The 14,544-nt window shown below is 41.7% G+C and overlaps 1 protein-coding gene across 2 annotated transcripts; it reads left to right on the top strand.

The window, feature by feature from the left end:
• The first annotated feature begins 551 nt into the window (after nucleotides 1–551).
• laynb (layilin b) lies at nucleotides 552–13,763 on the top strand. Of its 2 annotated transcripts, XM_083773418.1 has the most exons (7): nucleotides 552–808; nucleotides 2,731–3,043; nucleotides 6,444–6,601; nucleotides 7,480–7,524; nucleotides 9,392–9,469; nucleotides 9,979–10,093; nucleotides 11,253–13,763. In XM_083773418.1, the coding sequence occupies exons 1-7, from the start codon at nucleotides 736–738 to the stop codon at nucleotides 11,614–11,616; spliced, it is 1,146 nt and encodes a 381-aa protein (XP_083629544.1). In that variant the 5' UTR covers nucleotides 552–735; the 3' UTR covers nucleotides 11,617–13,763. The 2 variants fall into 2 exon arrangements, with proteins under 2 accessions (XP_083629544.1, XP_083629545.1); XM_083773419.1 differs by lacking the exon at nucleotides 9,392–9,469.
• The last annotated feature ends 781 nt before the right edge of the window (nucleotides 13,764–14,544 follow it).

Raw genomic sequence — 14,544 nt, forward strand, 5'->3', positions numbered from 1 at the left:
TTTTTCTTACTTTACCGGAGTATTTCGTTTTAACTAGGCCTACTTTTACTTATTGACAAAATATTGTAGGCTTTTATTCCAATGCATTTATTTGAAAACTTTCTAGATTTAGGTTATTTCAAAACATACAATACAATTTACAATTAATTGAGGCATTTAGCTTACACTCTTAATAATCACTAAAATGAATAACCTGCACTTCAGCAATATTTAAACTTTGGTTATTTGGAAATTGCCGATTTACAAGCTCACAAACTGTCGCAAAGTGAGCTTGTAGATCTGCTATTTTCAATAGATCTCTATTAGAGATCCTATTTTAAAACTTGCGAAATGAGACCTTCAATCCAATGAGTAGCCTACTTTTTACTAAATAGCCTACTTTTGTCATTACATTTTGAATACCGAACTTAATGTGAGTAGGCCTTAGCCCACTAGCCAGCCTACTATACTTCGACTTCCACCACTGCTTTTTGGACATACGGGGTTTCAACCCGACAGCGACCCTCCAGCGACGGATAGCCTCATGCATACCTCAACCAGTCCACCTCGCCGTGATTGGACAGCCGCTCCTAAACTGCTCCCTGAAGCCCGTCTTTCTCCAGTCCACAATAACTGCCACAGATCGCTGCCTGGAGAAAAAAACACGAGTTAAACATCATGATGTGTTCATATTTGGACCTATATTGACCCTCACCCGACCGCCATGAACACAACCAAAGACTGAACAATGTAGAAATGGATTTGATGAAACTCTTTGGCACCGTTATCGCCGTCTTCTTCCACCCTGGATCCGCGTCTAAAATAAATGGTAAGTTTTGATCCTTATAACTGCGGAGAAACTAGCCGAAAAACTAACGGAAAGTAGGACATAGTTTGAGCGTGTAAATCAATATTAGGCTGTTTTAATAGGTTACTTTGTTTCAAATACGTGGAGTTGAATTACAGAGTCCCCCCCCCCCACACACAAATACAGTTGTGTTGTAAAATAATCAGATAGGCTACTAAGTTGTTGTTTTTTATTATGAGAAATTAAATTTGTTCTGTTAACATGGCTATTTCAATAGGCATAGTGAAATATAGCCCCATAGGCTAGTAGAGGCCTTCTTACACGCGATCAACAAACAAATCAAAACACTGAAAACAGCACATGATGTGGAAAACGTCAACGTCAAACCCTACTTTCAAGTTCGACTTCTCAAAACAATAGAAATATAGCCTAGCTAGCTCATATTGAACTTATATGGTTAGGGAAATAATCTGGTCAAAGGTTTTGCTTTCTGAAGCAAGATACATTGATTTAATGGCTTCATTATTCATGTATCTATAAGCCAGATGCTTACAGTGCAGTGAGTGCACATAGGGACATAAGCTACTGCTACAGGTATATGCAGGGTCTTCAACTTTTTCCATGCAGGCCAAGGGAAGGATCGACCCCCCCCCCCCCCCCCCCCATAGCCTTTCACGGATAGCTAAATCGACTGTCATAGTTTTTGTTTATTTCAGACATTTAAACCACTATAAACCCTTGATTGATTGATTGAAATATTTATTAACAGTTTGCAGAATTTACAGTAGCCTACATTTCAAGCACAAACTCAATACAAAGACTGTTAACTGTGAGTGGACGACCCAATTAAGCATTACACTTGTTTACAACAGGGTCCACATTGTTCAATTCATCAAAACATTTAGAGACATACAAATAGACATTTCTATGTAGCTAAAGAACAGAACAGGAATTCATCATATAGGAAGCAAAAAGGGAAAAGATACAGTGAGGGGAAATGGGGGGGGGGTGGGGGATTCAGATTTTACAGAGGCCAGTTTCGAATTGCAGCCATCCGTAGGTGCCCTTTGAGAGCGGTTTTGAAGGAGTCAAGGGATTCACATGTCTTAATGACTGTTGGTAGGGCGTTCCACATTTTGGTGGCATAGTCCCTTGTTTGTGCCGAATCTGGGTTGTACATGGTTTGTTGCACTCCCTCTGGTGTTGTGGGTGTGGACTTCCACACCCACTATACTTACTATACTTGGTAAACTTGACAATTTTTGATTGATTGATTTAAATATTTATTAACAGTTTGCAGAATTACAGTTCATTTCAAGCACAACTCAATACAAAGACTGTTAACTGTGAGTGGACGACCCAATAAAGCATTACACTTGTTTACAAGAGGGCCCACCTTGTTCAAATCACCAAAACAAGACACATAGGGGGGGAGGGGGTCAGATTTTACAGGGACCATTGGCTCTGTGGTTGGTTTGCTCCTTTTCCCTGTAGCCTACAGTGTACAGACAGTGCACCAAACCACTTTGCTGAAAATAGCCTGTGGCAGTGCCGTGCACAGATAGACACTAGGGGGTGCTAGAGCACCCCCTGCCCTTGCCCTCTGGACAGCAATGTGCCCTTTTTCTTTTTTACAGTGCACAGTATGTGGACCATGGTGACAGTGATGATTGAAAAAAAAAGCTTCTAATATATTATTTATGCCCCAAAATCTATAAATCTCACACTATTAAGGGAACCGCCCGGTTCCACGCGCTGCACAAGGTGCCCTTTTTTCACTTGAGCACCCCCGTGACATCATGTGGCAGTCAAGTCTATGGACTTCTGCTATTTTTGGCTAAAGTTAAAGTAGTTTACTAGATTTCCCCCCCCCCTTTTTTAAAGTATTGATTTTAGTTTTATTCATTTGTTATAATCGATGAACTTTATACCGTCCATTCCAGGCCAGAGGATCTGTCGCAGAGGGACAGAGCGTCCGTGCTACAAGGTGTCCTACATCCAGGACAGCAGGCGGCGGCTGACCTTCGAGGATGCCCGCCAGATCTGCCGGCAGGACGGCGGGGACCTGCTGAGCATCGAGACGGACAGCGAGCAGCGGCTGATCGAGAGGTTCATACAGCAGCTGCAGGCCGGAGACGGGGACTTCTGGATCGGCCTGCGGCGGAGCCCGCAGCGCCACCGCGCGTCCGGGAGCAGCAGCCCCCCCGCGTGTCCATCGCAGTACTACTGGCTGGATGGGAGCAAGGCCAAGTTCAGGTTGTTGTTTACGTTACCGTCGTTACACACCGAGTTTATTCCTTTTGCACTGTGTGTTCTCCTCTAGGGCAAGCCGTTTCCAAACTGGGGACTCCCAAGTGGGTCCCCAACTTCTTTGGGGGGTCCTCAGATGATTACGGTAGCTTAATGTGTAACATTGTTTTCTCACTCAACCGTAAACATACCAGCATGCAGTATAAGTGTATCTAAGGCCTAGGGTTTCTGCATATTTTTTATGCGACAATTTCAGGACTTTTAAGACTTTTTTTAACCTCTAAAATATCTACCTTTAAAATGAAAAACATAAACTAACTAGAACTGCACTCTGTCGAGTGCATACTTGCTTGTTGCACACTAGTAGGCCATAAATGGCCAACTAGTGCGCAAGCAGAGCGCGCAAGTCCTTTCGACCGCTGTAAACTGTCAAATCTCAGTATCTCTGTGAAGGAACGTTTGAAATGTATAATTTTTAGATGCAACTATTTGCTACCTACCTACTTTATGCATATAAACACCTAGTATTATTAAGTATGATTCAAGTTTCTATCTATATAAGTTTGGGTGAAGAGCTAGTCATACATATACACACCACGTACTCTGGTCCCATCAGGCACCCATTTTGGTGTCAGCATCATGTTATGCTTTAGCTATTTAAAAATAGCAGATCTACAAGCTCATATCGCGCCACCGAGTGGCGCGATACGAGCTTGTAGGTCTGCTATTTTTGAAAAATCGAAGAGCGACTGACATTTTTAGAATCTGATCTCAGGTCAGAATGGGTTAATAATGAAACTGTCAGGATGTAATAGACATTTTTAGAATCTGATCTCAGGTCAGAATGGGTTAAGAGCTAGTCATACATATACACACCACGTACTCTGGTCCCAGCAGATCAGGCACAATTTGCTATTTTATTTTTACTGATTATGTATATAGTATACGTATGACTAGCTGTAAATGATGACGTAAGAAATATATATAGTATATATATAGTATATAGGCATATACTATATACGTTTACATATATACTATATAGAGTGTGTAGTTGTAAGTTGATTAGCGGTATACTGTGGTTACTTTGCGCAAAAAACTGTGACAGCTGTCCCGCCATTTGATGTTTATGCAAGAAAACAGCAAATCTGTGCCTGGTTTGCTGGGACCAAATGACCACAAATGACCATATTTCTTACGTCATCATTAAGAGCTAGTCATACATATACACACCACGTACTCTGGTCCCAGCAGATCAGGCACAATTTGCTATTTTATTTTTACTGATTATGTATATAGTATACGTATGACTAGCTCTAAATGATGACGTAAGAAATATATATAGTATATAGGCATATACTATATACGTATACATATATACTCTATACTCTATACTGTATAAAGTGTGTAGTTGTAAGTTGATTAGCGGTATACTGTGGTTACTTTGCGCCAAAAACCGTGACAGCTGTCCCGCCATTTGATGTTTATGCAAGAAAACAGCAAATCTGTGCCTGGTTTGCTGGGACCAAATGACCACAAATGACCATATTTCTTACGTCATCATTAAGAGCTAGTCATACATATACACACCACGTACTCTGGTCCCAGCAGATCAGGCACAATTTGCTATTTTATTTGTACTGATTATGTATATAGTATACGTATGACTAGCTCTAAATGATGACATAAGAAATATGGTCATTTGTGGTCATTTGGTCCCAGCAAAACGGGCACAGATTTGATGTTTTTCTGCATAAACATCGAATGGCGGGACAGCTGTCACGGCGGAAGAGACCGGGCGAAAACATTACTTGCGCGCTCTGCTTGCACAAGTAACTAGAACTGCACTCTGTCGAGTGCATACTTGCTTGTTGCACACTAGTAGGCCATAAATGGCCAACTAGTGCGCAAGCAGAGCGCGCAAGTACTTTCGACCGCTGTAAACTGTCAAATCTCAGTATCTCTGTGAAGGAACGTTTGAAATGTCTAATTATTAGGTGTAACTATTTGCTACCTACCTACTTTATGCATATAAACACCTAGTATTATTAAGTATGGTTCAAGTTTCTATCTATATAAGAAATACAGTTTTATCGATGTAGATATATTCTGGATCCCTTTTTAGTTTTTTAAAGAAAAATAAATCATTGATATGTGATGGGAAAAAAAAAGTATATAAACTGAATTAAAATATGTTATACAGTATAATTATTCTATTATTTATTCTAAATTGTTTTAAATGTATTTCATCTTGGAATATAGTGATATTAATACTAAATCATGATCAGAGTAATAGGTGTCTCTAACTTAAATCTCTGTAATAATACTTTCACATTTGTTAAAATATACATGATCTAAAATACTTCCGTAATCTGTAGTTGGATTTGTATTTAATTGTTTAAAGCCTAATCTTGACATGAAGGTGACGTAAGACATACGTATACATATACATATACTATATTGAGTATGTAGTTGTAAGTTGATTAGCGGTATACTGTGGTTACTTTGCGCCAAAAACCGTGACAGCCAACCCACCATTTGATGCATATGCAAATAAAACAGCAGATTTGTGCCTGGTTTGCTGGGACCAGATTACACAAATGACCATATTTCTTACGTCATCATTGAGAGCTAGTCATACATATACACACCACGTACTCTGGTCCCAGCAGATCAGGCACAATTTGCTATTTTATTTTACTGATTATGTATATAGTATACGTATGACTAGCTCTAAATGATGACGTAAGACATACGTATACATAAACATATACTATATAGAGTATGTAGTTGTAAGTTGATTAGCGGTATACTGTGGATACTTTGCGCCAAAAACCGTGACAGCCAACCCGCCATTTGATGCGTATGCAAATAAAACAGCAGATTTGTGCCTGGTTTGCTGGGACCAGATTACACAAATGACCATATTTCTTACGTTTTACGGCAAATCTTGACACATGTGGGGACAAAAGCTGTTTATAGAAGGGGCTAGCGCCCCTTAAAAAAACATTACACGAAATACGTAACACAAGTATAGATGCCCTGAGGGCGAGAAGCGACCTCGTCCAAAATGGCGAGGTCGTGTGCATGCATCCGCCTGGGTGGCTGCAGACTGCTGGGCGAGCGCTGGCACTTTGGCATGGGGGGTCAGATCAACATATGGAATGAATTCTGTACTGGCCAAATATGAAGCTGTCTTGAGTGTACAGAGTTTGATGAGGTCAGATCAACATACAGTTTGGAATGTCAGAACAGGAAGGACAACGACTGTTGCCCAACAGACGCTCCCAGCCTGTGGAGTGATGCGATCGGTTTTTATAACAGTGTGAAAAATGGTAAACAAAATGGTAAACAATCCCATCGAGGGCACAACATCAAAGATCGCTGTTTCCAATCCAATGTCCTGCAGGAACTGGCACTGGGATGAGCCGTCCTGCGCTAGAGAGATGTGCGCCGTGCTGTACCACCAGCCCTCCGCGCCGCCCGACGAGGAAGGCCATTTCCTCTTCCACTGGAACGATGACAACTGCAACTCCAAGAACAACTATGTCTGCAAATACCCAGAAGGTGAGTGATTAGACCACCATGCCGTCCGTCTGCTGTTGTTCCTGGCCCACGAGGAGTGCACATAATGGCACCACATGGACATGTGCACAGCAGGTCCATTTGGTTCCATGAAGTCAGTGATTCTCATGTCCGGGTTCCGGCCGCGGTGCGGACAGACCCCCACACTGCTGTTGCGATGCCACATGTTGTGAGCTTCAGCTCCCCCCCCCCCACACTATTTTAAAGCTGCACTATGTAACTTTCCTCTACAGTCGTGACATTTTTACCATTGAGCTAATAGAGCCTGCGTGCTTGCTCAGGGGATAAATTGAATCTTGATCATCAGGTCAAACTTTGTCAGATCCTGTGTCTAGGTGAGACATGACCTTTGGCACGATCTAAATGTCTCACTAGAAGAGCAGGGAGACTGAATAAAACCACCCCAATTGTATAAGGTATATTGTATTAACATACAGATGGGGAAAAATTACATTTCATTAATAAAAGGTTACACGCTTTATTTATTTTTAAATGATACTGAGAAAGGAACGTGTGGACATACAATATTTACAGCCGACAGCAATACATGCATAGCTTCTGGATTTGCAGGGAATGCTTCTTGCATGCTTCTTCAGGATTACATAATTAAAGGAGCAGTTCTGTCTGTGCATATTCTACACACCTTTTGCATTTATTTGTGTATATATTTTGATGCTGGTACGCTACTTTTTTACATTTACTCGCGTAACATTTTGAATGCAGAACTTTTACTTAGCAAAGTAGCAGAGTATCTATTGTGCTCTATAAAACAAACTGATTACTAATGCCAACTGCTGCCTTAAAAAAAGACTAGTTGACTGACTGACACACGTATCCTTGCAATCTTTGCATTTTTACAGAAAGAGTACCAGTATTTACAGTGGCGGGGAACACGGTACAACCAGGTAGGCTCCTGCATACAACCACACAGCACAACATGTTCAATGTGTCATACAGGTATATCTGAGAAATAGACAGACAATTATACTTTAGGTAGCCTGAAGGATCAGTCATTTGGTTGTACTTGGAAAAGTCAGAAGAAACCATTGCATCGCCGTTCTTCATCTGCTTGTCTCTTTGTTGTCCCCACTTGGATCTACAGTGTTTGAAAGAAGCCCTCTAGTGGTCAAAATAGACTGAGGTCCTCTGTTACATAACCTCTCACATAATGTTGCTGTCGTGCAGAAACCTTGTATCTTCACATTTATTTATTTATTTGCCTACTTCACCACACAAGAGTGAAAGATAGTTCGAGCTTGTAGATCAGCTATTTTAACTATATATATATTTTTTAATACTAATAAAGTAGGAATGGACCGGTTTTGGACATACAAGGTTTCCACACAACATATTTCAATCTGTACGAGATTCAATAATGTGTAAATTCCACTAATATAATCATTCACAATTTTGTTGGCGTCAGGAAAAAACCTTATCTCCATCTTTTTTTTCTTCTTTTTTTTCCTTCTCCTTCTTCCGCCAACAATAGCAGTTCTGGCAGAACCGTACAGTCGTTTTTCGCTAAACTCTGCAATATGGTAGCGGGCCATGCCAATTGCCAAACAGTGACGATGCGAAGCCCACAACCATTGGCCAAAGGGTGGCGCTATAGCAATTCAATTGAAAATGCAAACTTTGAATGCACATACATAGCTCATGAACCGTTTGACCGTCGGCAATAAAACTTCGATACACATATTCTTCTTCTGCCCATAATACATACGCTCCACCCTCAGATATTCTGCCATTTTGAGCAGTTTGAAAAATGCTCATACCTGATTTTCTGTCTGGATTCTTTAGCAATTTGCGTGAAACGTTCTACACACAATCTATGGACCATTATCTGAAATCCCAATTGAAGAGAAGTTTGTACACACACACACACACACACACACACACACACACACACACACACACACACACACACACACACACACACACACACACACACACACACACACACACACACACACACACACACTGTAGTAATGGATAACTAGAAAAGTCGCAAATTTGTGGTCGCTTACATATGCCTCTCCCACTAATATTGCTAGCCAATTACAATATCACGTCACCCCTGTGACACACACACACACACACACACACACACACACACACACACACACACACACACACACAATTAAAACCGACCCTGTCACAATTACATGCTCTTCTTTTTCTCAAGTTCAGTTTGCCATGTTTCTATGCCTTATTGTGCATATTGTTCTTATTGCCTTCCTGCTTGATCGTGCCTTATCGCTGCAAGCTATATAGCTATTCTTTTTGGTAAATCGATGCCCTACTAGGCCTACTTGATCATACTACAGTATTACACAAAAACATCAAAAGTAGCAGAGAGCTTGTAGATCTGCTATTTTTTTATTTGAATCCTGAAAAGTAATAGTTTTGGACATATATGGAGACGATTTGATTACCATTTACTTACTTGGTATTCAGCTAACTCTATTGTAGTTTACTTTTTAGACAAAGGAAATAGAATCGGAATCAGAAGATCTTAATTGTCACTTTACGTGAAATGCAATTTTCAGGAGGATTTAATTGTCACTTTACGTGAAATGCAATTTTGTGCGGTCCACAGAGTACTGCGCTAAATGCCAACAATTATGCTCACTCACGTATTCAGTTTATTTTTATCCTCCCACATTCTTACTCCTGTGTTTGTTCAGTCACTTTCTCAGGTTCCAACAAGGTTAATTTGTGAATAAATGAAAGTGTTTCTGATGATGTTAATCTCATTTCTCCATGACCCAGTTCCATCACTGAGGCCACGTTTACCGTCTACCACAGAAAGTGATGAGAGGATAAAAATAGGACTACTTGAGCCATCAGGTAGAGGAACAACCTCTCTTCTTTCACCTTTGATGCTTGATGTTTTATTTATTTAGGATTACTGCTCTTTGTTTCCCCAGTAAAAAATGGTAGATAGAAAATGACTGAATCCTGAGAAGGCTGAAGCCTAATTTATACTACTAACTTTGAACTGAAAACTTCATTTGAACTTCAAAGTCAGTTATTTTGGCTGAGCAACACAGTTGTATGACTATAAATGAGGCATATCCACTTACAACCCTGTGTACTTAGTTGACCAGGGTCCCCCCCAGGGCTCTGTAATTGGTCTGCTTCTGCACCAAATCTCTTCGCCCCAAAATAGCACATCTACAAGCTCACAGCGTGTCAACATTGCGGCACGTTGTGAGCTTTCAGATCGGCTATTTTTGCAGAATGCTTGCCTATTTTTGCTGAATGTTATGACCCATTATGACATGCCCAAAAGGGACGCTAGGGTTCAAGTGCATGTTTAAGTGAAGTAATGGCCAGTAATGTGTTTTCCTCCGCAGTGTCCCTGTCAGACAACAGTCTCCGTCTGTCCTACGTCCTCTATGCCATCATCCCTGTCCTGCTGCTGCTGGTGGTTGTCACTGCGTTCTTCTGCTACAAACGGGTGGCCAAGAGGTAAAAACCATCACCACCCCAAATAACACGATGCTGTTTTGAATCTGTATGTAGGTCAGCTCAGTGGCCTTGTGGTTAGAGTGTCCGGCCGCCCTGAGATTGTGAGGCGGTCGAGGTTCAATGCTTGGCCAAGTCTTACCAAAAACTATAAAAATGGTACCCAATGTATCCCGGCTTGGCACTCGGCATCAAGGGTTGGATTGGGGGTAAGTCCCTGCGACATACTAGCGTCATGACCAGAGACTATACTGTCTTGGACATCAAACTGCCTCACGCTAGGGAAACGTGAGATAGGCTCCTGAACTGTGGGAGCTTTGGTTTCCACGGCTACTTACTTTGTAGGCACCGTACTCCCAAATAAAGAAACTAATAACAGAAGCTCTAATAACAGTGTTGCTTCCATGTGGCTGTTGGCCTTCATGTAGGTTTTTTATGACAAATATTCATTGGGGTTTCTGAAGGACAGTGCCAATAGAGGGTTTGTTGAAGCAGACTACAGATAAATCACTCAGCTGTCAAACAGCATGTCAACAACACTGACTTCAGGAGGGAGTGATTGACTATAATGTTGCTATGATGACTGAATGAACTGAACTGGATTTACAATGGTCTATCTTGTCTTATCTATCCTAGTGTATTGTGAACTGGCATGCTTGCTAAATCCTATCCTATCCTATCCTAGTATATTATTGTGAATTGGCATGCTTGTTAAATTCCACAGTTAGCCTAAAGTTTCTAATCCCATACATCAAACTTTACATACTTTGCACCCACAATGTTCTTGATAAAATATGCTAATATATGCATTTTGTTCATGGAAATGAACTGGGGGCTGCACGCAAACAGATATAGTGAGGAATTAGTGGGAGACCTATTGTATATGTAAATGGTGTGTACATCAAGCTGCCTCACGCTACAGAAACAGGGCTCCTGCCCTGTTTGCCTCATGGCTCGGCAAGGCTTACTATTACACACACACACACACACACACACACACACACACACACACACACACACACACACACACACACACACACACACACACACACTACAGTAGCTGAAAACATTGTCCTTCATTACTGATTTGGAGAACAGATCTGCTACTGTGTGATGTGTCAGATGAAGTAGTGTCATTTCTTTCCATGTCGTATCTAAATAGGAGGAAGGCAGAGACGGACGGCTATCCCACGGCCACACAACCCTGGATGTCAACAACACCCGGACCAGTACAAGGACCTTATGCCTCCAGTGACATCACCAAGCTCCGGCACACCGGAGCCCTGTCGGGCGTCACATCGGCAGACATCAAGAGGATGACCTTCAGCGTTTCCTCCTCCACTGACACCACCGCCAGCACCGCCCAGTGCGGCGACTATGAGAATGTGTCCGGTCCGACGGAGAGCGAGAGCGGCTTCGTGACCAACGCCATCTATGAGAGCTGCAGGCAGCAGCAGCAGAGTCGACAACAGCAGCACCGCAGCCACCCGACACCTGGCTGGGTGGAAAACGAGATCTACGGATGATTACTGCTAATTTAGCGTTGTTTGGCAATGACAGTATGTTAGAAACCTCCTATGTCCACATTTTCTTTTCGGAAATTAACGTCACACAAAAGTAGCAAAAGTAGCAGATCCACAAGCTTGAAACGTGGCACTTACGCGCTTTGAGCTTGTGGACTTGCAATGTTTGCTATTTTTTAATTTTCTGAAAAGTAAATGTTTTGGACATATGAGGTTTCCACCCGACAGAGACTATATTGAAGTTACATCAGTATCGTGACATGAGATACCTTCAACCTGTTCTATATAATAATAAATAAGCGGCAAGCTCTACAGGGGGGCAGTTAGGGTTTAACTGTCTTGCTCTGGGACACCTCACCTCGACACAACTTCAGACTTTTAGTTTCCCAGGCGGGCTGGGCTCTCTACTCATTCAGCTATGGCCACCCATTAGATATTATAATAATACGATATTATCGTCACAACATTAATATTTGGTCAAACTAAATATTAGATTTTGTTCATATCGCCCAGCCCTACTACCGATCCCTAGATAGTTTCTGTGAGTCTCAGACACAAATACACCCCCCCCCCCCATCCCAGTTTACCAGCCAACTAATGTGACGCAGGACACGATAGTTCGGTGTTCTCCAATGCTTTCCTCGTCTATACCCTGCTGGTTAGTTGTATAGTGTAGGAATTCCATACTTGTATCCAGTACATTCTACGCTGGACTATTTGGATGCTGGCAGGGTAAACCTTCTACCCTGATGATCCAATGTTCAAGGTTCTTTATTGTTTTGTCTTGTGTACAGGTACATGACCCCCTTTTTGAAACTAGCTCCTTGCCACTCGCCCTACACACTTCCACTTGGTTTGAGCATAGATATATAAATCATAGAGACAGCACTGGATGGGAGGGGAATCCCGGTGCCGTCTCTATTATTTATATATCTATGCTCAAACCGAGTGGAAGTGTGTAGGGCGAGTGGCGAGGAGCTAGTTTCAAAAAGAGCCTCAGTAGAAAATTACTTTTGTTTGTCTCTTTGCACATGGGAGCAGCATAGTAATGTTGATGATAAACAGCAGTATTATGATAGGAAAAGACAAGTAAACATGTGCATAAGCACACACACACACACACACACACACACACACACACACACACACACACACACACACACACACACACACACACACACACACACATAGCAGTCAGTGCATAGTAGTAACAAATAGAGAGAGACAAAGTGACTCCACACATAACTAAACATTTTGTCGGCATGTCGATTGCTGTAAAAGGAATCACATTTTTTACTGAAGTAAAAGTACAGTACTTGAGTAAATGCACTTTGTTACTTTCCACCACCATTGCCTGTGTCATTGTGTTTGTCATTGTCTAGGTTCTGGCGCCTGCTAAAATAAAACTAGTCCTGAACAGCTAATTCCAAACTAATGCCAATGTGGAGTGTGCATACAATCATACATCGCCTACATTCAGTCTGACTCATGCTTTACGTATAGCAATAATGTCTTTATTAATCCACTGTAGCTGGATTCATTAATCCAAGTTTTGCTGCCTGATGCAACCGAGTTCGCCGGACAGACAGCAACACGAGTTTTGTTCTTAAATAAGCAACAAATAGGCTAATTACGTTTGGGAGTGCAAACATTACTGTTGTTGGCATGGTGAATTTAATCAGTACATTTTTACTTGGGACTGGCTACTCTGACATGTAAACACAAGCAAAGAAGTAAACAACTCAGACCTTTTATAATTATGTCTCCCAGTGTTGTGAGACAGAAGAAGCCCAAGTGGTTATGACTTTCTCTTTTGCCATGAACGTGTTCCTTTTCAGAGCTTGTTTTGACTGTTCCTCGCAGCCTTCCAAAGCCAGGGGGATGGTGTCACCTCTGTGTGAGCCTTCCTGTTTGGACGCTGATGTCAGGGAACAGGACAGACTGGACGGAAACTTTGATGACAGAACTCTGGTGACCCCAGTAAACCTCAAAGCTGCAGGGCCTGATCCCTCCCGACACCACCTGACCGTGTCTGAGAGAGAGTGAGAGAGAGGCACATCTCGATCCCCTCACACATTGTTTTCAACTATATTTCTTGTTTTGTAAAAAAAAATATATATTGCGTGAAATCGTCTGTTTAACTGAAGCGATTAAAAACACGGGTTGTTTGAGAATGCCCAGTTGAGTGAGCTTGTGGGGCTGGGGGTGTCATTGCAAAGGCACGGCCGATCCCGAGTTTTAAGGAGAGGCAGAGTTGAGTGTGTTCTTGGAGGATGTGAGGCAGGAAATGCCAAAAGCACATCTGGAACTCTTACATTCAGGAAGTCTATGCGTGACAGCAACAGAAGCCTTCAGAGAACTGGCCTAGCTCGCCTGCTTATAGCAATTCACGCATTTCATGCTCGTTAGACCAGTTGATTATCAGCCTTTTAATTTCAGAGATATTCAAAAAGATACATACAGTATACCGGTATGCATTATAGACCACGGATGCCCATTTTATGAATTCTGACTTTTTGTTTTTAATCACTGGAACACCAATCTAAATGGTTATTTAACCTCTGTATATTTAACTATGTGTACAAATTGTTCCTTTGTACTCGGAGAACCAGTGTGTTGACTGACTTCTAAGAGCTGCACCTAAGTGTGAGTGATTATTGGGTCCAATATACCACAGTATTCTGGGTTTTACACACACACACACACACACACACACACACACACACACACACACACACACACACACACACACACACACACACACACACACACACACACACTCACACCCCAATATGTGTTGGTGTTTCTTGCTCAGTTACAGATATTTATAATCAATGCCTCATTTTGGGGGAAATTTTAAACATAAAAAATTTGAATATGTACTGTGTTATTTTACATCCATTCTTATGGTTTGTCTGTTGTACTTGGGGA

The sequence above is a fragment of the Protomyctophum parallelum genome, assembly GCF_964188405.1.
Source record: "Protomyctophum parallelum genome assembly, chromosome: 9".
In the NCBI taxonomy this organism is placed as follows: Eukaryota; Metazoa; Chordata; class Actinopteri; order Myctophiformes; family Myctophidae; genus Protomyctophum; species Protomyctophum parallelum.